Source organism: Macrobrachium nipponense, chromosome 16 (assembly GCF_015104395.2).
Source record: "Macrobrachium nipponense isolate FS-2020 chromosome 16, ASM1510439v2, whole genome shotgun sequence".
Taxonomy (NCBI): Eukaryota; Metazoa; Arthropoda; class Malacostraca; order Decapoda; family Palaemonidae; genus Macrobrachium; species Macrobrachium nipponense.
In genome coordinates, this window is record NC_087209.1 from 27,793,412 (window position 1) to 27,817,040 (window position 23,629).

A 23,629-nucleotide genomic window follows, 5' to 3' on the forward strand; every position below is an offset into this window, starting at 1 on the left:
ACGTGTGCATCAGGCAAGACGGGCGTTACTTACTATGCAACCCTCCCTCTCTCTCTTCACTAACTACGCTAATATCGTGTATATTATGAATTGGAGGGAATTGGAAGAGTTATAGAGTTCCATTTGACAATGTCCTATAGAGAGAGAGAGAGAGAGAGAGAGAGAGAGAGAGAGAGAGAGAGAGAGAGAGGGTAATTGGTGGTTAGATGGTTAACGATTGAATTGGTTGTTGGTGAGTTCTGAGTTGTCTGCTGGTGCTGTTAGAGATCAGAGTTTTGTGTTTTGAGTGAGTCTTGGTGAGTCTTTAGTCAGAAGCTGTGAGAGACAGTAGTGTTGACAACATTGTGCAATGGTCTTTTGTTATGGTTGAGTTCCTTGTGGTTTGCTGTGTTGTTGAGTTGTGGTCCTTGGGTGTTGTGTTGTTGAGTTGTGGTTGTGTTCCTTGTTGTTGTTGTTGGGTTGTGGTTCTTGGTTGTTGTTGTTGTCGGTCTCAGTGACCTCGACCAGCGGACAGCACAGCATAGCCTGGAGTATCTGCAGTTGGGTGAGTACATGTGTTTGTTTTTTTTGTTCTGTGTGTAGGTATAGGTCAATTGTCCTATATTCTGTAGTGTGAAGAGGAAAGTGTGACTGATGGTGGGTTTGGCAGCTGGAGTGATTAGGTTTATGTGGGGGGGGGTTTGCCCGGCAGTTTCAAAGCTTGTGATCCTGCCACAGGGGCACAGTGTGACGTGTGCGTCAGGCAAGACTGGGGCGTTACTTACTACGCAACCCTCCCTCTCTATCTTCACTAACTACGCTAATATTGCATATATTATGATATTCTGTAATCATATTAGAGCGAATTTTCTTCATCTGTATGTTAGCCAGATGTTTTGCTTGTCTTTTCCTCACTGGCATGATGAAATTCTTGCCGAAAAAAAGATAAACATACTAAAAGCAAGTGAATGTCAGAGGTGAAAATCGAACGTGTAGACTACTTGGGGTTTGTGCTCGCACTGAATCGTGGTTGAACTTGGTAGCTGACTGACTTCCCTTCTGCGACTCATGGAATCTCTGTGGAACGACTGTGACCACACCAGGAGAAAATGCCTAGTGTTTACAGCAGGAGATTCCCTAGGTCTTCTAGATGACTGCAACAGACGATCTTGAGTACTCTTCTTTTCCAAGTCCGATGCAACACTCAGAACTGTCGCCTATGGAAAAAGATGTTTCTTATCCAAAGGAGAATACAGAAGAGCAAATCTGTGACATATTGACTCCCTTGGTCATGCATGAGCACCGAGTTCCCGCTTCTTCAGAGTTTCCAGTGCGTAAAGAGCAGCCAACTCTTGGGAGCCATCCTTAATGCCTTTGTCAATGCAAGAGAGAACTTCTAACCAGTCCAAAGAGAAGTTCTCAGGTAAAGCAGAACATGCTTTAATCTTTCGAGCCATGGCGCCAACGGCCCCATCCAAAAAATTCATAACCTCAAAATCCTTGAAGATATTCAACAAATGAGTGAGTTCCGAAGCTGAAAAGGTTGGACATCTAGCAGAACCCACAAAACCAGAAAAGTCCCACGGGGAGGAGGCACAGATTTCCAGGGAAGGGGCTTCTCCAGTTGCATAGGACAAGTATCTCCTTCCTCGACAATCTAGAGGGAAAAAATCTAAAGGAGGTCCTACCTTGTTCTTTCTTCTCTGCAAGCCATGCTTCCATTTTGTTGAGTGCCTTCTTCACCAATGATGAAAGAACCATTTTCAGCAGGTATGGGGAAGAGGAGGACTACATATCCACAATAAAGGTGGAAGCGTGAGACAAAGGAGCTGCTGATGAGAAAAAATTAGGAAACGTGCTAGCAGGAACCTCAGCAAAGAAGCATAAGCAGACAAAGGGCTTCTTGGTCGTCTATTTCTTCATCATCAGAGGACACTGGAGATAAAGCCTCATCTACAGGTGCTTGAGACATCTTGGGAGCCTTGTTAAGCAGAGACAAAATACTGTCCAGTTTCTGCTGAATGGGATCCACTTCAGAGACTTCAGCAATAACTATGGGAGCCGGGGGCAATGATGGGTGCTCAAGCGTAAAAGGGCGCCTGGCTTCCTCTGAACAAACAGGCTTGGTGACTGTTGAAGGTTTGGGCAACAATAGGCACTTGGCTCCTTCTCAATGAGCAAGTGCTCTGACCACTTTAGCACTACTGGAGGAACAGGCATCGACGGTAGCACGGGTGGTTGGCAAGGAGTAGAAAAACGATGACAAGCCTTAGGCGCTGGAGGAGCATCAGCCTCTGAGAGGCAATCCGAAGAAAAGTGTTCCAGGCTGTCCCACTGACTGCAAAATTGACACTATGCATCTTTAAACCTCTTGACAGGAACCACAGGAGGGAGTGATACGTCCACAGCACTTCTCTTCAAATTACAAGATTACTTCTTTTCAAAGGAAATGATTTATTCTCTGAGCACCACTGACAACTGGGAGAGGAATCCTCTGAAGTAGACAAACTATGTACATCCACAGAGAGACCTTTCTAGTGGCTCTTGGTTGCAAACTAGGATATGTCAACAGGTTGAACTGAGGGGGCAACTGCTCTTGGGCAGACTCCACTGACCTCCCTTGGGCTACCAGTTTGACTCCTCACAGGTTTAGGGGAGTATGCCAGTGACCTTTGCCTAGGAGAGTTGATGGGATGAACAGCCACCTCCTCCACAAACAATGCACTTTCACTTTGTGCCTTGTCCATAAGGACTTTCACTGAAGAACCAATTTGCTCCATCGTCTGCACTAATGAAGAAAAACGCTTTTTAATCTTCGCTTCAAGGCTGGCAATGGGGTTGGGATCAGAAGCGTGGGAGCCTGAAACTGGAGAGGGTGGAATAGCAAGAGATGTGGGAACAGGGGTCAAAGAAATAACAGGAACATGTGAATCCAATTTTAATGCAGAAGATCCCTGGCTAGTTACTGATTTAGATTTGGCCCTAGCAACTACTTTTCTTTTCCTGTCTCTAACTAACTTTTTCATATGAGACTTATGTTTTCCATGTCATTTGATCCCAGTCATTACATTCAGAATATCTCAAAACTAAGGAACATACTTGTCCATGGCAATCCATGCACATCGTGTGCAAATCATATGATTCCTTGCTCAAACATCTATTATATCCTTTAGCACAGTATCTATAGTTAGACGAACTCAAGTCAGACATCATCAAAACGGTTAGTCAAAATCTGTAACATAAAATGACGGATTTTCTAAGACAATTTGTATATTTCATAGCTACAAACCTGAGGTCTTAACAATAGGATAGAAAAGGATAATTTGTAGCGCCTAGCTGGATCTGGTTAAAAAACAGATGAAAGCATGGAATCTTGTGATATCTGGCAATGCATGCGTAGATTGGGTGAAGAGTGGTCAAGGACCACTCACATACGCCACCGCGTCAGTCTTTTCTTTAATCACCTGGGCGAGAGTCATGGTTAACCTCTCTTGGCCTTTACCCGGTTCATTGCCCATTTTGCTTGTGTGTAGTGTGTGTGTGTTTGGTTGATATTATGGCTTCTTCTGCTCCTCAGCCTCATCAACGTGTGTGCCCCGGAATTCCAGGTTTTCTGTGTTCTCGTTTTTTGGCTTCGGCGGCAACCAATCCCCACATCACGTGTAGCAGGTGCCGTTTTAATTTTTTTACTATAACGAATCCTTGCATGGAATGCCGAGCATGGCCTAAAGAGCAGTGGAAGTCGTTTTATAGCAAGAGAGAGCATTGGAGGGTTTCAACTCTTCCTTCTTGGAAAGGTTTTTCACCTCTTCCCGATGCTTCGTCTCCTGCAGTATTCAACCCCCATAGTAGCGTTGTTCCTGTCTCCTTCCTTTTCTTCCATCGATTCATCGCTGGAAGTATCGGGAAGCCCTCAGGCTGATGTTTGTAATGTTGCCCCTTCTTTTGGAGTTAATTTGATTCCCGGGAAGGGGGAGGCTTTTTCATCATTCTCATTTATTCCACAGTCGGAGTCATCCAAGGTGGCGGTGATTTGGAAGACGCTCGGGCTAGGGGGTCCCCCGTCCTTGGAGGGGTTGCTAGCGCACTTTACGGAAGCTCGCTATCCCCCTCCTCAGGCTGGCCAGGCCATCCCCCTCCTCCCAGCCTCGTCTTCGTGGGTAGCCGAGGTCAGCCATCTTGTATTGCTCCGCCAGTGACTGTTGCCGCTTCTTCGAGTCGGAGGGAAGCCATGGCGTCAGCCCCGTTAATGACATCACGGGATCATTCGTTGTGTATTCCTCCGCCAGTGGAGTCTGATTCCCCTTCACACCAAGGGGAAGCCGTGACGTCATCACCACTTGTGACGTCACTCCCATCGATGACGTCACTCCCAGTCGTCTCCTCTGCACTGCCTCTCTCAGCCGTGACGTCATCTCTGCCCCCCAGTTCACTACATCTCCCTTCCATGTCATCAGAATCTTCTCTCGCAGATCAGTCTGAGGTTATATGCCAGGCAGTGCTTAAGAGGTAGGACTGTTTTGAATGATAAGTTGGCTGCCTTGTCGGTTGGGAGGACTGGAAGGAAACGTGTTGCTTCGTCCCCGCCTCCTGCAAAGAGATCATCACATAAGAACCAATGCTGTCTTCCTCTCCCTCTTCCCCCTCAATGCCACGTCGGTGTATCAAGAGTTGGAAGGCAAAGGACTTTGCTCTTTCTTCGCCTACGAGGGAGAAACAACGCGGACGTGTTCTCGAGAGTGTTGGTGTTTCGGAGAGTGTTAGTGTCTTCCCATGTGCAATCTGCAGCGGCTGCTTCGTCCTCTGCATCGAATTGCGGGCATGTTGCAACCTCCCCCATCCATGCACATCAGGAGCATGTTGCAACCTCCCCTGTCCATGCATATGATGCAAATGCTCCTTCTTCTCCAAGGCCTATTCGTCGCCGTAAGGATATCAAGGCGCCTGTCAATAGGTCGAAGGTGGTGAGCACGGAGTTGGTGCAGCAGGAGTGTTTGCCTGCCCCTCTCACTGGTGCTTCCAAGAGTTCGACTCTGGGGGATTCTCCCTTGATCTCGAGTGTTCGCGATTCCTCTCCAGCTCACGTTCATACGTCTGCCACGCCCATGACCATTCACGGACATGTTAATGAGTCAGCAGTGGAAGAGTACGTAGTGATGTTCCTAGTGTTATATTGGGATCGTCTCGGGAGCCGACACATGGACCCAGCCCAGACAGGTTAGTTGGTGTTTCGGGCTGTTTGGCTGCTGATTCTTCCATTAATTTTAATGGGGAAGGTGCCTTAGAGGAGCCTACACATCCTTCTCATCGTCAGTCTTCGTTGCCGGAGCAGGAGGAGGGAGACACGCAAGAGTTTTTGTCTTCCTTTTCAGAAGTTGTTGATCTCATTCGCGGGTTCAACAATTTGGAAAGTAGGACTCAGGCTCGATCGTCTTGCACTCCTCCTTGCTTAGAAGCCTTGGTGGGAGCTACACAGGATCCCAAATCATCTCTCCAGCTTCCCTTGTCAGGGCACATCCAGTTGGTCTTACATAAGGTTAACGCCTCTGTTTCGGACCGGGACGGTTCGCTTCGCTCTAGGGGCTCTGCCAAGCTACTACCCCTTCCTCTCACGAGGCATAGGAAATACTATGCTACGAACTCTGCATTTTTGATGTCACGCCATCTTAACCCCGACGTCATTCGCCTGAAGCTGGGATTGAGTTTGGAGCAGGTGAGGTCAGTGGCTCCGTCCTTGTCTCCGCAAGATGCCTGAGCATTGGAATCTACGGCAGCCTCCATGTTGCAGACGGTTTCTTGGCTGGACTTCTGGTCTGTGGTGATTGCCAAGATAGCTTCTGACAGGTCCCCAGAAGGGTTGGTGAGCGCATCCTCGCTTGTCAGTCTGTTGCAGTCCGGAGGCAAGGCGTTTTCGTATATGGCTCACCTCAGTGTTAATTTATGGGCTAACCTTCTTCTGATTAGAAGAGATGCAGCTTTGTCTAGGATGGAGAGATCAATTGACACGGAGTCCTTGCTGGCATTGAGGAACTGTAAGTTCTCTAGGAAGAACCTAACACTATCTGAATAATGCCAACATTGGCAAAACCAATTAAAATACTTCACCAATTGTAATGAACCAGCAATTAGAAGAGTCAAGAATTTCAGAACCAACTATAGCCGACAATCAGTGTATAGCCATCAGCCAGCAGAAACAAACTGATATCTTGGCCAAGTTGTTCCTCTCTTTCTCCAAAAGTGGGTGGGGCATTGTTACCTACCCAAAACAAAACAGAAAAATTAGCAAGACCCGCAAATTTCAGAATTTTAACTGCAAGGCGAGTGAAACTCTTAGCTATGTAATTACTGGGTAAGTTACTTAATTAAAATTTAGGTATTAGTTGACTGATGAAAGGTGAAAATTTTACTACATGAGGTCATGGTAGCAACATACATTATAATGAGCCCTTACTGTCAGCAGGCTGCTTAAAGTTTCATTATTCCTAACTCAAGTTGAATTAGCACTCATGCTCCTGACCAACTACTCACCTATTTCTATTGATGACTCTTGAGATTCATATCGAATATATATATTAAATCAAAATCTTATAAAGACTGCAAACAGAGAGTTCAGAAATAAATGAAAGGCAACATCCTTTAGCAACCAGCAAAAGAAAAGGGAGAGCAAAAGCTTTAGGATAATACAAAAAAGCCTCACCTCCTGGTAATAAGTTTCTGCTTCAATCTTCATCTCATTTAGAGCTGTAGCTTTAGCTGAAGCTTGAAGCTTTGCCAATTCAGCCTCCTTATCCTTCAAAGTTGCTTCCAGGCGCGATACCCTTAGCTTCAAGCTGGACACCAGAGAAGCTCCCTTATCTGTTAGCTTTCTCCGAGCCTCGTCATTCTGCAGTTAGTTAACACCAAAACCCACACACTATCAAAGTCTGACATTATGATTTTTGAATACTAATTTTAATGCTATCACTACCAAAGCAAAAACAATTTAAAGAGAATCCTCACTTATGGAAGGAAACAAAAATCATAAAAATTAATAAATATTCAAGAGACGTTCAAGACTTACTAATATGTACAGCAATTCACAAACATCAAAAGGCAAGCAACTGGTAGTGATACTACAACCTCAAAAAAGCTAAACCATAATGTCAAGCTCTGTTCCTCAGATATTCAAAATTCTTACTTGTCAATATTTAACTTATTTTTTTATTATTTGTGTTAATGTACAATCTAAAAACAGCAATTTGTTTGGCTTCCTGTTAATTACATGCAAATAAAGTTACAAAGGAAAGGAAACTTATTCTGATTAATATACAGTACATCAACGATGCATTTCCAAAGCTTTCAAATTTTAAATGTTTATATTTATTACTGTAGTATGATGTATACTAAAACAGATATAGGTGAGGCATGGAAAATTATGAAAATTATATTTAATACAAAGATACAATGACATATTACAAACAATCAGACATCACTAGCTTATAACTGCATTATTCCCAAGCCCATTTCTCAAAAATGTATACTCTTAAGCAATAATAATGTGTTAATGAATGTAAATGGATAAGGCTACGACTGAATTGCATTGAGCAAATATATACTATGCAAGACAAGACTGGTCTTTTTAAATGTTAACAAAACTGGAACTGTACTTATAAACACAAAATAGTCTCATGAAATGAAATTACTCTGAATAATACAGTCTCTCTCAATACTAAAAGCTGAAAATCAAATTAACAATGGAATATTGATAACCTTTTAACCTGAACGGCAAGGGACCACATATTAATTTCATTTTACACATTTTTTACAAATCAATTCTGAACTATAAAATCATTTAAAACAAAACCAACTTCTTGTAGTACTGGGCATCTATAACTGCAAAATGGATTATTGGCCTAATTTTGAGTCTTAATCTACAACCCCGTGTTACTTAAAATACTATCTGTAATAAGAGAAAAGTAACATAATTAACTTTGAGTCTACATATCAGTTTTACTCATTTTCATTAGTCCTTGCTACTGTGAACTGTATCTTTTGTGTATTGAGCAAAGGATATTAGGGAAAAGAAAAAACAGAGTCCTCAACATTATAAATTAAAGTCATACTACTTTTTTTCCTAAAGCACAATGTACTATAGATAAGGCACAAACATTAGCTTCAAAAAGAAAAATTGGAACAACTAAAACAAAACTTTTACCAAACATATCATGCTATTATACTTTCCACTTGGCAATACAGTTACTTTAGACATTTCTAACCTTTGCAGGATCCATCAGTTGTTCTATCTGTCGATCGCGTCGAATCAAGTCTTCTTCTAGACGTCGATTTCGAGTTTTTAATCCGGAATGTTCTTCACGTAATTCACCTAAGTTACGCCGGAGCTCTAAAATTTCTTGATATTGCTCCTCCTACAGACAGGAAATAATAATAATGAAAAACTATACACCATCAAAATACAATAAAGACTGTAATGCATAGTAAAAGATTGAAAGCTAAATATTCACTGTACATACTTGCATATCATGCAACTTTTAAAGACCTAATTTTGAAGCTAATTTTATGGGGGCCGCATCATACACAAGATATAAAATTAGCATATGTAATATTCACATATTAGTATCATATTGTAAAATACTACAAATATAACAAATATGCATTTTTATAAAGTTATGATTTACTTCACTGTATCCAATAATATTGTATGTATTTTCATATTACTATTGTATTATAAAATACAAATATAGCAATCAATGTTTTGGTTTGGAAATCGGCTGAGGGTGATTACGAGGTAATTTTATTTTGTCATATTGAACTCAGCAATATTTTCTACCTTCTAGTTACCGTAAATGACTATGTATCGTTGTGAATGAAACTTAAGTTATTTTTTTATCAATAAATGGTGCTGGGAGGATGTTTATTGCATACAAAAAAAATGTTTTTCTGTCGAGTTTGATGGTACTATACCAAAGTTTGCTGGAGTTTCATTCATGTTGGCGATACATGATAATAGTCATTAGCAGATGGACATTGTTTTCTCATCTTCAAACTACAGTCCTTTTCTCTATAGCAAATAAGGATATAGTAATGTAAAAATATATAGTACTAAGTTTTATTGTACTTAAAATTATTTATAACATAATTACAATTATTTTTTACTATCATATAGTGGTTGAAATGCAAGCAAAACCACTGTTGTGTCCAATTTGGGTGTTCACAGCAAATCAGCTGTTTCTCATACGGTTGCTTATGGCTGTATGCGTTTACACAACGAGTATAACATTATTAACGATACTTTTAGCATTCACTTTTACTTTTCTTGATGGGAAAGATATTAGCCTATTGCAATTTGGTCTAAAAAAAATTAACTCACATGATACACGAGATACTTAATAAAATGTTATTGTCATGATACAATAAAGTTTTATGCATACTTACCTGGCAGATATATACTTAGCTATAGACTCCGTCGTCCCCAATAGAAATTCGAATTTCGCGGCACACTCTACAGGTAGGTCAGGTGATCTACCGCCCCGCCGCTGGTGGCGGGAATAGGAATCATTCCCGTTTTCTAAGACAGATTTTCTTTTCCACCTGTCTCCTGAGGGGAGGTCGGGTGGGCCATACACCGTATATATCTGCCAGGTAAGTATGCATAAAACTTTATTGTATCATGACAATAACATTTTATGCATTCAACTTACCTGTCACATATATACTTAGCTGATTGGCACCTTGGCGGAGGGTAAGAGACAGCTAATTTACTGAAATGACAGGAAAGGAAACAACATATGTTGTAGGTAATAAAATTAAAAACCTTGATTCCTACCTGTGTTAGCGAAAGACTTCATGGCTACTGCCTAGGCGCCCGTATCGCTTCAAGAGCCTCAGCGAGGTAGTGACCTCATGCTAAGAGTTCTTGATGGTCTGTTACAGGGGTCTTACCCACTTACGCTTCAGAACCTTAGGATCTTTGTCAATGGGGTCCCATCCACTTACATGACAAAACACCTTGCCTATTGGCATGATCATAGAGCACGACACTAATCCCGATCACCTGATCCTCATTGGGGTTAGTAACGAAGATTGAAAAGGAGTCATCCCCGAACATCCTTTCAAGCAACCCACAACTCAACAACAATATTAAAACTAATTATTAAAAAATATTAAAAACAAATTTAAGGATCAGCGTCTGCTCCATTTCCCAGCATAGTATCCGCTGATACATAAGGTCCAAGAGCAAAACATTTATCGTATGTTATTCTAACATCCTTTAAATAGTGGGATGCAAATACTGAATTGCACCTCCAATAAGTTGCTGCTAAAATGTTTCTCATGGACATATTCTTCGTAAAAGAAAAGGGAAGTTGCCACAGCCCGGACTTCGTGAGCTTTCACTCTAAGCAGCTTTAAAGAGTTCTCTTGGCAATTCCTATGAGCTTCGGTAATTACATTTCTGACAAAGAACGCCAGTGCGTTCTTTGACATAGGTCTTTTGGGGTTTCTTACCGAACACCAAAGACCTTGTCGACATCCCTGAAGCTGTGTCTTCTTTTCTAAATAAAATTTTAAGGTCCTGACTGGGCAAAGGGACCGATCCAACTCTCTACCTACCTAGAGAAGAGAGTCCCTTGACTTCGAAACTTCTAGGCCAAGGTTTAGAAGGGTTCTCATTCTTTGCTAGGAAAAGATCCTGGAAAGAAATGACAGCCGAGTCTTTTCTAAATCCCACCCGAGAGTCCAAAGCATGCAATTCACTGATCCTCTTAGCAGTTGCGAGAGCCAACAGAATATGCATTTGCTAGTAAGATCTCTGAATGAGATTTTATCTATAGGTTCGAACCTGTCCGACATCAAGAACTTTAGGACAACGTCCAGGTTCCAACTCAGGGGAATCGACGATCTCAATTTCGTAGTCTCGAAAGACCTGATGAGATCATGAAGATCCTTATTATTCTCGAGATTCAGCCCCTCTGTTTCTAAAAACAGCTGAGAGCATGCTCCTATATCCCTTGATAGTGGATACGGCCATTGGATTCTTCTCTTAAGAGAGGAGAAAATCCGCGATTTTCGGTTACAGAGGTATTGGAAGAGGACAGCTTCTTCGACCTACACCATCTACGGAAAACTTCCCACTTCGATTGGTAGACCCGCAGGGTAGAGGCTCTGCGGGCTCTAGCAATTGAAGTTGCCACTTTCTTTGAAAAGCCTCTCGCTCTGACCAGTCTTTCGATAGTCGAAAGGCAGTCAGGGAGAGACTTTGGATGTTTTTGTGGAACCTCTCGAAGTGGGGTTGTCTGAGCAGATCTGTCCTGTCTGGTAGAGATCTGGGGAAGTCCACCGTCCATCCTCCAGTACCTCTGGTGAACCAGATTCGGGAAGGCCAAAAGGGAGCAATTAGAGTAATTCTCATTCCCTCCGATGCCACAAATTTCCTTACTACTTCCCCCAGCAATTTGAATGGGGGAAAGGCGTATGCGTCTATGCCTGACCAATCCATGAGGAAGGCATCGATCGCTGTGGCTCTGGGATCTTCTTCTAGCAAGAAGTTGTCTATTTTCCTGGAGAGGAACGTGGCAAACAGGTCGATCTGGGGTCTCCCCCAGAGTGACCATATTTGTCTGCAGACTCCTGAGTGGAGCATCCACTCTGTCGGGAGAACCTGGTTCTTTCTGCTCAACCTGTCTGCCCTTAGGTTTTTTACTCCTTGGACAAACCTTGTACGCAGAATAATGCCCTGTTCCTCTGTCCAGGTTAATAGAGCTCTCGCTATTTCGTTCAGAGAGAAAGAGTGAGTGCCCCCTTGATTCCGGATGTAAGCCAGAGCTGTGGTATTGTCGGAATTGACTTGAACTACCACCCCTCTGACTTCCGCTTCGAAGTATTCCAGGGCTAGATGAACTGCCAGGAGTTCCTTCGCATTGATGTGCAGAGTAGTTTGTTGTCTGGTCCAAATACCTGCTACTTCCTTTGGACCCAGTGTTGCTCCAAAACCTGTTTCCGAGGCATCGGAAAACAACACTCGGTGAGGGTTCCGAATCAAGAGGGACACCCCTTCGTTCCTTGTTAATGGGGTTAACCACCACTTTAGGTCGGATTTATCCCCTGTTGGATGGGAAAAACATCTGACAAGTCTCCTGTCTTTTGAATGAATGAATGAATGATTGGAAGTTCTCTGGCATCCTGACATCAAAGGTCATTGACGCCGATATCGTTTATTATAAATAAAGAATAAAATTATATGCAATTAAAACCATAAAAGCAAATATCATTGTAAAAGTTAAATAGCTTTCAGAAGACCTGCTTCTGAAATAAATCTAAAAATGCCACTTGCATTGTATGACACATCATGTCCAAGAATCTTGGCAAGGATGAACCTGCCATCCTCACCTCAAGCCTCAAACAGATATCTATTTCTTTCCGTGCTATAAGTGGGGCATTCAGTCAACAAATGCTTCACGGTCAAGGGTATCAAACAGTCGTCACAATATGGTTGGTGTTGGCCAGCTAGCAAAAACTCATGTGTCATCCGAGTGTGACCAATTCGGAGACGACAAAGAGTAGTCTCCACTTTCGGGGCATCACGTTATATTTCCAAGGGGATATAACATTTGTTATTTCTCTCATCTTATTATCAGCTAAGCTTTCCCAATGCTTTTGCCAATTATTATAAATAAAATTCTTAATTGTAGGTAAAAAATCATTACATGGAATGGGATACCTTCTTGGTAGCAACTCAGCTGCAGCATTCTTTGCCAGTGAATCTGCCTCCTCATTTCCACACACACCTACATGTGCCGGAACCCAACAAAATCTAACTGTTATGCCTTTCAGACCAATAATAAAAAGCCACACTAAAATCTTTAAAACCAAAGGGTTACTAGAATTAAAAACTTCTAAAGCTTGAAGGACACTTCTTGCATCACTAAAAATGGTAAAATTGCCCTCATCTTTTAATGCTATTTTCTCAATAGCGGTTAATATGCCATATAGTTCTGCAGTAAATATGGAAGATACTAGAGGAAGTGCACCTCTACAATTATATACTCCAAATCCAACGCCAGCATCAGATTTGGAGCCATCTGTATATATCTGTAAGTCGATTCCCTATGTTCTTCGACCATGTTCATGAAAGAGAGACCTGGCTTCTTCTAATTCAGTCATGGTTCTTTTTTATACCAATAAAATATTTACAAAAAGATATATCTGGTAATTTCCAGGGAGGGGTTGGTGATATCCTAAATGGAAGAACTCTATTTCTGGCTACATCAAGACCGTTTATTAATTGTTTTACCCGAAAACCATAAGGTTGAGGAGATTTTGGGTGTAACTCAAAATATCTACAATACCTTACAAAGTTTGCAGTCTGACAGGCTAAAGAATTGGGAAGTCTTTGCAACCTAAACCAATAACGAATAATAGAAGACTTTCGTAAAGGTCTAAAGTTAATTCTCCAAGCGTCAACAAGGAGACTTGGAATAGGCGAAGTTCTAAACGCTCCTGTAGACAATCTAATACCAGCATGGTGTATAGAATCTAATACCTTTAATCGGCTTGGGGTGGCTGAGGAGTATATTTCACACCCATAACTAATTTTTGAAAAAATTAAGGCCTTGTACAATTTTAAAATAGTTTTGCGGTCTGCCCCCCATGATGTATGTGATAATACTTTTAAAGATTCATTAGCCTCAAGACACTTAACTTTTAACGCCTTTAAGTGAGGAACCCATGTCAACCTGCAATCAAATATCAAACCCAAAAATCTAGCTTCATTTACACTGGGATCCGTTGGCCTTTGATGGTATATCCGGGTCAGGATGTACTCCCCGGAATACGACAGAAATGGACAACAGTAGTTTTGCATGTTGAAAAACTTAAATCCATTCATATCAGCCCACTGAATAATTTTGTCAATTGAGAGTTGTAGTTTTCTCTCAACCATCGACATTCTAGATCCAGTAAATGATATGGAGAGATCATCTACAAATAATGTTGAGTGAATATCTTGGGGAATGACAGAGGATATCCCATTAATGGCTAGTGCAAATAGTGTTACACTTAGCACACTACCCTGGGGAACTCCTTCTTCCTGACATCTCCTCTCTGATAGAGTTTCCCCTACTCTCACTTGAAAAAATCTATGTGAAACAAATGATTGAATGAACAATGGTAACTCTCCTCGTAACCCCAATTCATGAAATGGTTTTTTTAAGTATGCCATATCTCCATGCAGTATCATATGCCTTCTCAAGATCAAAAAAGACTGTTACATGGTGCTGTTTGGAAGCAAAGGCTTCACAAATAGAGGATTCCAGTCGCATCAACACATCAGTCGTTGAATGCATTTTTTCTAAATCCACACTGGATAGGTGATAAAATACCCTTCTTTCCAGGTACCATACCAGTCTTACATTGACCATCTCTCCATGATCTTACATAAACAAGATGTCAATGCAATTGGTCGATAGTTTTTTGCAGCTAAAAACTTATCCTTTACCAGGTTTTAAAAAGGCTAAAATAATGGCTAGTTTCCCAAACACTTGGATAACTATGATCATGCCATATTCTGTTAATAATGCTTAAAATAAACAACTTGGTATTAACAGGTACATGTTTAATCATTGCATATGGAATTCCATCGGGTCCAGGGGCTGTAAATCATTACACGTAGCAAGTGCGGAGTCAAATTCTCTTTCAGTAAAAGGAGAGTTGTATGACTCTTCCCTTCCTGTTGCAAAATTTAAAATTTTCTTTTCTTCATTGCTCCTAAAAAAAAACTGGTGACCAGGAGCTGCTTTCACACTTGCGTGATACATTTGAGAAATGATCCGCCAGGGCATTCGCTAACGTCAGTTTGCTCCACGAGTCACATAACTGATCATTCACCTTCAAAACTCGGTGGTGGGTTCTTGGGGGTGAATTTGCCTGCTATCTTTTTCACTTTCCTCCACACAGAAGATGGTGGTGTTCTACTGTTAATGGAGGAAACAAAAGACAACCCAAGACTGACGCCTAGCTTCTTTCATGGCACGACGGAACTGTGCTCTACATTTCTTGTATGTAATTAAATTCTCCTCAGTACGGCGTCTGCGCAATCGGGTTAAAGACCTTCTTGTGGCTCTGTGCAGGGCAGTTAGTTCTGAAGACCACCAGGGGACTGGTCGTCGTTTGAATAACCCTGTTTGTTTGGGAATTGAATTGACTCCTGCTGTATGAAGGGTTCCATTCAGCATGTCTATGGCATCATCAATATTTTCAAACTGTTCTGCCATTCCCTTCTTTCAATTTCGCTTAGCTCACGAAATCTACCCCAGTCTGCCTTGTCAAGATTCCATCGTGGCGATCTCTGTAAAGGTGGACCATTGTTGGTGTTTATAATGATTGGTGCATGATCACTAGTATGCCAATCATCTAATGTCCTCCAATCGAAATCGAGAAGGCAATTAGAGCTTGCGATTGATAGGTCAATGCATGACAAGGTACCTGTCTGGACATGAAAGTGTGTGGGCTCTCCTGTATTAAGGAGTCCAACATCCTCATTTTCCACAATTGATGATATAATATTGCCCCTTGTGTTTGCTAAAACATCGCCCCATAAAGGATGTCTACCATTCAAATCTCCCAGTAAGAGAAAAGGTTGGGGAGTTGTTGAATCACCTCTACTAAATTATCATACAAAATATTATCATTTGGAGGTAGGTACAGAGAGCATATTGTATATTTTCTTCCTATATCAATCTGTACAACAACTGCCTGCAGAGGTGTACGAATAGACAAAGATATTTGGGGAAAACATCTCGACGACGTAAATGAGACTTCCGCCATGGCTCCCTGCTTGTTGATTATATGGTGTTCTATAGCTAATATCTCTCGAGGGACAAGAGGTATTAGCATCAAGCTTGCTCTCCTGTAGACATACAATTATGGGGGAATGCTCATGAATTAGTAGCTTAAGTTCTTCATATTTGGCCCTTAAACCCTGACAATTCCACTGCAAAATGGAGGAGAAAACTATGGATCACTTCTGGAAGACATCTTGGATGAGGTCTTCCCACTGGCAACTTTTAATCTAACATTATTCCTGTAGGTTTCTTTAGAGATGGTCTTGATATATTGGGTTTTTACGTTTGTCTTTTTCTTTGTGTCCTTTTGATCTATTTGTTGAGGCGGATGGTGGACCTCAACTTGAATTTCTGATTTATTCAAGTTATCTTCCAGTTGATCAGAAACATCAACAGATAAAACATCAAATTTATTTGACGTCATAGCTTTAATGTTTTCTGATGGAAGGGGGTGAGAGAGATGGAGGTCTCTCTCTTTTTCGATTAATAGGTGGTGGGCTTCTAGGTTTTTGCACCTTCCCCACAACGGGTGCACCAGGCAAGTTGGTTTTAAGTGGAACCTCCATCAAATCAGGCAAGGACATGGCCTGAGAGAGGTTTTTACTACTAATTGTAATGGGGGACGAAGGTTGTACGGGGAGGTGGGCATGCCCCACTGTTAATACATTGTGGCAAAGCCTCAGAAGGCAATATGCTTACCTCATCATGCAGCATTTTATCATTGGATGGTATATTTCTTTTTTTATAGAATTATTGGCAGTGCTAGGTGGGTTTGATTTTAGTGCCTTTGCATAACTACTTGATTTATCTAATAGTCTTTTGGCATATCCCACACTTATATGTTCTAAATTGGATTTGTTAAGGGCAGCTTCTTCCGACTTATACAGCTCATAGCTCCGGTTAGTGGATTATGATTTGAGCTGCAATTTAAACACCTGGCATCAAGTGCACATTCTCCATGTAAGATTTAGAGCAAATACCACACATTTTTTCGTTTTTGCAAACTTTTGCACGGGTGTCCAAATTTAAAACAATTAAAACAGTTGCAGTGGCTTCTGCTTGAATGGTCGAACTTTAATAACTTCATTTTCAATAATAATACGGGAAGGTAAAAAAAAAAAAAAACATCAAGCATCCTGGAAAGTAAGGATAATCATTGATGTACCCGGGACTTTTGTGTACTTTCCATACATTTAGTGGACACATGGCCAGTATCTCCTCCTCTGTAAATTCATACAGATCTTTGTTTAAAAACTACTCCCCTTCCGTAGCTAAATTTAGGTGGGGTTTGACATCTAACTTAATATCATCATCATTTGTTTTAAGGTTGGATAGTATTACAGACTGTGTGCATGATTTGGCATGGATAAGGTAACTATTTTTTCCAAAACGAGATATATCTCCCGGTGCAATAGTTCCTACTTTTTTCTGAATTAATTTGCATATTTGAAATAGTTTCCCTGTAACCCCCTGAGATTCAGCTACAAGCCACATCGGTGGTTTTGGCTTCCTCTGGAAGACATAACTAAATCAGCATCTTTTTCAAACCAGTCCGCAGGTTCTATAAACATCCAAATCCTTTGGTACCTTGTCGCAAAGAGCAGCCATTATATTCAAGTTATTAATTTTGATATTATTATTACATATTGCATTAAATGCTTCATCATGACTATTGTAAGATATCCATGAATCCCATTTTGTATCTTCCAGTTTCATTCTTATTTCTGTTATAGATCCATAACACTTAAATTCTTTATATATATTATCATAATTTGTCTCTATTGGAATTTGGGTAACATGAAGGATTCGAAGTTTCCTTGCGTTACCCAGATTACTCAATTTTGGAATATCAATAGAATGGTCCTTCCTAGTTCCGAGGTCATCAACAGAGTTTTCCCTAATTAAATTAGCAGAGGTCGTCAACAGTGTCTGAGGTTCGCCATTCGATCCAGGGGTATTAGAAACATTAATTTCCGTCATTAAATTAGTTGGGGGAAAGAAAAAAAATTAGACTGTCTGACATCCCAAAAGAGAACCCCTTATCCTTTCATGAAATTAATTTCTCCACCAATGACACCTGCGAGAGCTGCTTTCCCAAATGTCCACTCCCTACCCTACCACAAGGGATGGTACCACTATGATTAGAGTGGCTCAAGTGTATGCCAAACCCGCTTGATGGGACTGAGAGCATTACAGGAATACAAATCATCCCCACTCTAATCATAGTGGCAGGCAAACCGGCCAAACCGGACAGAATGCCGAGAGTCCTATCTCTATGAAACCAGCCAACCCCTGGAATCCGAAGGCCAAGTTTTGGTTGGAGAATAGTCCCGCATGCCAGTATGGAAAATACTGACATTCCAAAGGTGTCCAAACATTATCGGGTAGTTGGCAAGACCACCACAGCTCCCACAATTGATTTTAAAAAACTTAAAAAATCCAATCCCGGATATGATGTCCCCTAAAAAAAACATCTGGACAGTGAAATGGGTAAGAGTTTTGACAGCAAGGTTGGAGAAAGTTGATAAATATGAAGAAGAATGAAACAATTATAAGTAATAGAAATAGGATGAGAGAAATTTAGAGTCAAACTGAGGAAAAACAAAAATTCCCCAGTTCGAGAGCCCTCTTGCCCGTCACCACGCTTCAGCACGGGAATGATATGCCGTGCTGAAGCCCAATGACTTCATCAAGGCATTCTCTCATTAAGAGGGTCCTGTCTTTTGACTCCACATCCTCTTTAGATAAAATTGCAGAGGTCTGAGATTTAATCTTCCTAGGGAAAAGAACTGCTCTAACGAGGAAAGGGTGCCCAGCAGACTGAGCCATTCCCTCGCCGAGGTCCGTCTTTCCCTAAGAAGTTCGAGATCTTTTCTAAAGCCTCGAGTAATTCTGTCTTGAGATGGAAACGCCCGAAAACCCCGAGAATCCATCTGTATCCCCAGATAGACTATGTTCTGTCTGGGGATCAATTGTGATTTCTCGAGGTTCACGAGCAGTCCCAGAGATTTTGTCAAGTTCAAAGTCTTCTCCAAGTACCTTCAAGCACTGAAGTTCCGATTTTGCTCTTATTAGCCAATCGTCCAGATAAAGGGATATATTTATCCCCTCTAGATGTAGCCATCTCGCAACATTCATCATTAGCCTCGTGAACACTTGAGGGGCCGTAGAAAGGCCGAAGCATAGGGCTCTGAATTGGTATACTTTCCCCTGCATCATGAATCGGAGATATTTCTTCGATGATGGATGCAGGGGGACATGAAAGTATGCATCTTGTAGATCTAAGGAGACCATCCAATCTCCTGGACGAAGAGCCGCAAGAACCGATTTTGATGTTTCCATAGAGAACTTTGTGTTCTCCACAAATCGGTTCAATGCGCTCACATCCAGGACCGGTCTCCACCCTCCGAGGATTTCGGAACCAGAAAAAAGACGGTTGTAGAATCCTCGGGAATGCGGATCCCGAACCACTTCGATGGCCTCCTTTTGCAACATCTGTTCTACCAGTTGTAATAATGCTTCTTTCTTGGCAGGGTCCCTGTATTGGGCTGACAGTTCCCTCGGGTTCGTAGTCAAGGGAGGTCTGTCTCGAAAGGGGATCATATATCCCTTTGTTACCACTGAAAGGGACCATATTTCTGCCTGTCTCCGAGTCCATTCTTCGGAAAATTTCCGAAGTCTGGCTCCTACCGGTGCTTGAAGGACGTTGTCTTCATCGCGTTTTCTTGATAGGTCTGAAAGAAGACCTACCTCTCTCTGCACTCCTCTCATCTTAAAAGAGGGTCTGGCCGAGGAGGATCTCGCAAAGGGCTGTTGAGGAGTCCGATTCTCTCTCTTAATAGACCCGAAGTCCTCGATTTCTTTACATATTGGGCCAAGAGATCTGTGTGGCCTTTTCTGTCAAAGAATGAGAAATATCTTTCACTAGATTTGAAGGAAACAATTTTGGTCTGACAGAGGAGCATACGATAGATGACCTCTGAGTAGGAGTAACTGCTTTCGTCAGAAAAGAGCTAAATAAGACTCTCTTCTTCTAGAATACCAGTTCCAAACAGAGAGGCCACCTCTCCTGATCCATCCTGAGCCGCCTTGTCCATACAGGAAAGAACACTATGAAGGACTTCTGGACTAAGAGATTCATTCTCTTGTGTCTTTTTGGCCAACACCCCAAGGGACCAGTCTAAGAAGTTAAAAACTTCTAAGACATTAAACAATCCCTTGAGGAGATGGTCCATCTCAGAAGTCCCCCATGTGATCTTTGCTGATGACAAGGCTTGTCTCCTAGACGAATCTACCAGATTCGAAAAATCTGCTTCGGCAGTGGTCGGGAGAGCTAGACCCCGTGATTTGCCCGTCTCGTACCAAATTCCCTTCTTTCCTGATAGTCTGGAAGGAGGGCAGGTAAAGACTGTCTTCCCCGCCCTCTCCTGGGATTCCAACCAATTTCCTACGAATCGGAGAGCCTTGTTTCATGGAAATGGTTGGCTTCATTTTAATAAAAGATGATTGTTTTCGGGACCTTCGTGCTTGTTAAATAAGGACCTTGGAGGAGGAGCAGTCAGGCTTAAAGAGTCCCCCCAAACTCTTGAAGTAAGAGGGCTGCCAGTGTCTTGTAATCTGACAAACCCGGAGCCGAGTGGTCTTCAGAGTCCGAAACCTCTTCCAAATCCAATTCCGAAGAGGATTGTTTATTTTCAATAGGAGACTGGCCTCTTGCAACATCCACCCCACTCTCGCAAGAACGACGACCGACCTCTGTGCGATAACTTGCGTCCCTACGAGAGATAGGTTGATCCTGCAAAACGACCTTATCCTTCTCCTGGCAAGAGCGATGGCCGCCTGTGCGACACCTTTCTCTCCTGTCAGACGAAGGATGTCCTCTCCTATCGCTTTCTCCGGAACCACCTATGTCTTGACAAGGGCTACGGCCGCCTGTGCGACAACTAGAGTCCCTGTCAGGTAAAGGTTTATCCTTCCGAAAGCTAAACAAATCCTCTTGGCTTAATTGTCTTTTGGAAGAAGTCCGTCTCTTATTTGTCACTTGTGGCTCATTGCGCCGGGTTGGCGCTCGTGATTCCTTGCGCCAAGCTGGCGCTTCTGGCGCCTCTGGCGCCTCTGGCGCATTTCGCCAGGCTGGCGCATCTGGCGCCTCTGGCGCATTTTGCCAGGCTGGCGCTTCTGGCGCATATGGCGCATCTGGCGCTTCTGGCTCTTCTGACTCGTATGGAGTCTCAAACGCATCTGGCGCATTGCGCCAGGTTGGCGCTTTTGGCGCATTCTTCATACTCCTCTGAGTATAAGCCGAAACTTTCGTTTCTTCTTTCCTTCCCTTCGTCTTCTTTATAGGCAGGAAAGAGTCCTTTCTTCTGGGAGTATCCTTAGTAAAAACTCCTACTAAGGCCGAAAGTTGCTCCTGCACATTTTAGGAGGAATTTTCGGCAGCCGCATTCTCTTTTTCCTTCCCTGATTCAGGTGAGGGAGGTCTAGAAGCGGAGGGAAACTCCGATTTCCGTTTAGGAACAATCTCCTTTTTCTTCTTCTCACAAGGTGATAGATCGGAGAAAAGTTCAGGGCTTGAATCCAAAGTTGGAGCCTTCCAATTCTCTTTAAGGGGCGTGCAGTTCATCAGAACTCCAGCCCCTTACATTCGGTGAAGAACTCTGACGAAGAAAAACACTTCTTTAGGATGCTTTTTTCGATAGCGATCCTTGGCAGTTCGGGTCGTCACAGAATCTGCCGAGGGGACGCCTGATCGGTGGGGATTCTCCATAACCTCCGTAAGGCTTTTGACATTCCTTCTCCTCTGGGCCTGTGAGCTTGGAAGAGGTCTAGGCCTGGGAGCGAGATGAAGCCGATCAGACGCACCCTCCACTGCACTAGGGCACTTAATTACACTAATTCACTGTGCTTACCTTTCAACGTCAGCATTTGACGTTTCCATCTTTGTAGTGCAGCTTTAAGATCTGCAATTTCCGTTGCCGGATTTGCAGTCTTAGTACTAGAGGAAGAAGATACAGGTTTAGGGTTAGGTGTTAATTTAATAGGCTCGTTAGAGCGAGACCTACTTACGCTTCTGGAGGAAGCCTTCTAGCCCATATCCATATCTAATTTCCTTAAATATGAATTTAAATTCTTCCATTCTTCCTCATTCATATTTACACATTCATCACAGGTGTTAGAAATTGAACATTCATTCCTTCTACACCTCTTACAAACTGTGTGAGGGTCTACCGAAGCTTTCGGTAGCCTCACCATGCATCCCTCATTTACACACTGTCTTCTAACCGTAAAGCTAGAATCCGACATCATGAGAAATATCCAAAACCAAGTCCAAAAAACAGTCCACGAAAGAGTATGCCAAACCAAAGATCCAATACGTCACCAAAATAACCGGCTTAGAAGATCAATAGCGATGAAAAAATACGAAAATCAAATCAGGAGTAACAACAACAATGTTGCTGTCACGGCCGATAGAGAAAATCTGTCTTAGAAAACGGGAATGATTCCTATTCCCGCCACCAGCGGCGGGGCGGTAGATCACCTGACCTACCTGTAGAGTGTGCCGCAAAATTCGAATTTCTATCGGGGACGACGGAGTCTATAGCTAAGTATATATCTGACAGGTAAGTTGAATGCATAAAAATAATTTTTTAACGGTGAAAATTTGGGGGTCGCATGATACCCACAGGCTATTCTCAAAAACACCATACATTCACACAATCCAAGTTTTTGTGAACATGGAAAATAGGTATACAGTGGACCCCCGTATTCGTGTACTCTGGATTCGAAGACTCACACATTTGCAGATTTCTCTCGGGAACGTTTTCCCGCATTATTTGCGGAAAATTTGCATATCCGCGGAATTTTTCTATGAGAAATATCCACAAATTCCTGGTTTTTTATCAATTTCACCATAAAATGCCCTTTTTGTGGTAAAACTATTAAAAACACCAGGTATAAAAATTTTAACTAACAAAACAGGCTGTTTTCAGCGTTTTTATAGGGGTTCCAACAATTCGTGGGTTCTAAATATTCACAGGGGGGTCTGGTATGCATCCCCTGCGAATACGGGGGGACCACTGTATACTGTGTACATATACAAATTTGAAATTTTAACTAAATATATATCAGAAAACCATCAAAAGGGATAAGTCTCATTGAAAAGAAGCTAAAACTAACAAGAGCTCTTGGTATGAAAAATGATATTGTTAAGATACAATGAAGTTTTATACATACTTACCTGGCAGATATATACTTAGCTATAGACTCCGTCGTCCCGACAGAATTCAAAACTCGCGGCACACGCTACAGGTAGGTCAGGTGATCTACCATTCCCGCCGCTGGGTGGCGGAATCCCGACCATTCCCGTTTTCTGAGCCAGATTTTCTCTTACACCTGTCTCCTGAGGGGAGGCTGGGTGGGCCCTTAATCGTATATATCTGCCAGGTAAGTATGTATAAAAATGATATTGTTATGATACAATAAAGTTTGTTCATACTTACCTGGCAGATATATATATAGCTGTATTTTCTGAAGTCCGACAGAATTTTAAAAACTTCCGACACACGCAGTGGTCGGCCAGGTGGTTAGTACCCATTCCCGCCGCTGGGAGGCGGGTATCAGGAACCATTCCCATTTTCTATTCATAATTTTTATTTCCACTGTCCCCTGAGGGGAGGTGGTGGGTACTTGATTATATATATCTGCCAGGTAAGTATGAACAAACTTTATTGTATCATAACAATATCATTTTGTTCATGAAACTTACCTGTCAGATATATATATATAGCTGAATCCCACCGTTGGAGGTGGGA

At 42.2% G+C, this 23,629-nt stretch overlaps 1 protein-coding gene across 7 annotated transcripts in view; it reads right to left on the minus strand.

Moving 5' to 3' along the window:
- LOC135195621 (IQ domain-containing protein E-like) overlaps nucleotides 1-23,629 on the minus strand; it is a 176,384-nt gene that overhangs the window by 90,782 nt on the left and 61,973 nt on the right. For all 7 annotated transcript variants that reach the window (XM_064221962.1, XM_064221960.1, XM_064221963.1 and 4 more), the window contains 2 exons: nucleotides 8,235-8,384; nucleotides 6,677-6,862 (listed from right to left, as the gene is read on the minus strand). In XM_064221962.1, coding sequence (XP_064078032.1) covers nucleotides 6,677-6,862; nucleotides 8,235-8,384 — 336 coding nt within the window. The remainder of the gene's footprint in view (nucleotides 1-6,676; nucleotides 6,863-8,234; nucleotides 8,385-23,629) is intronic.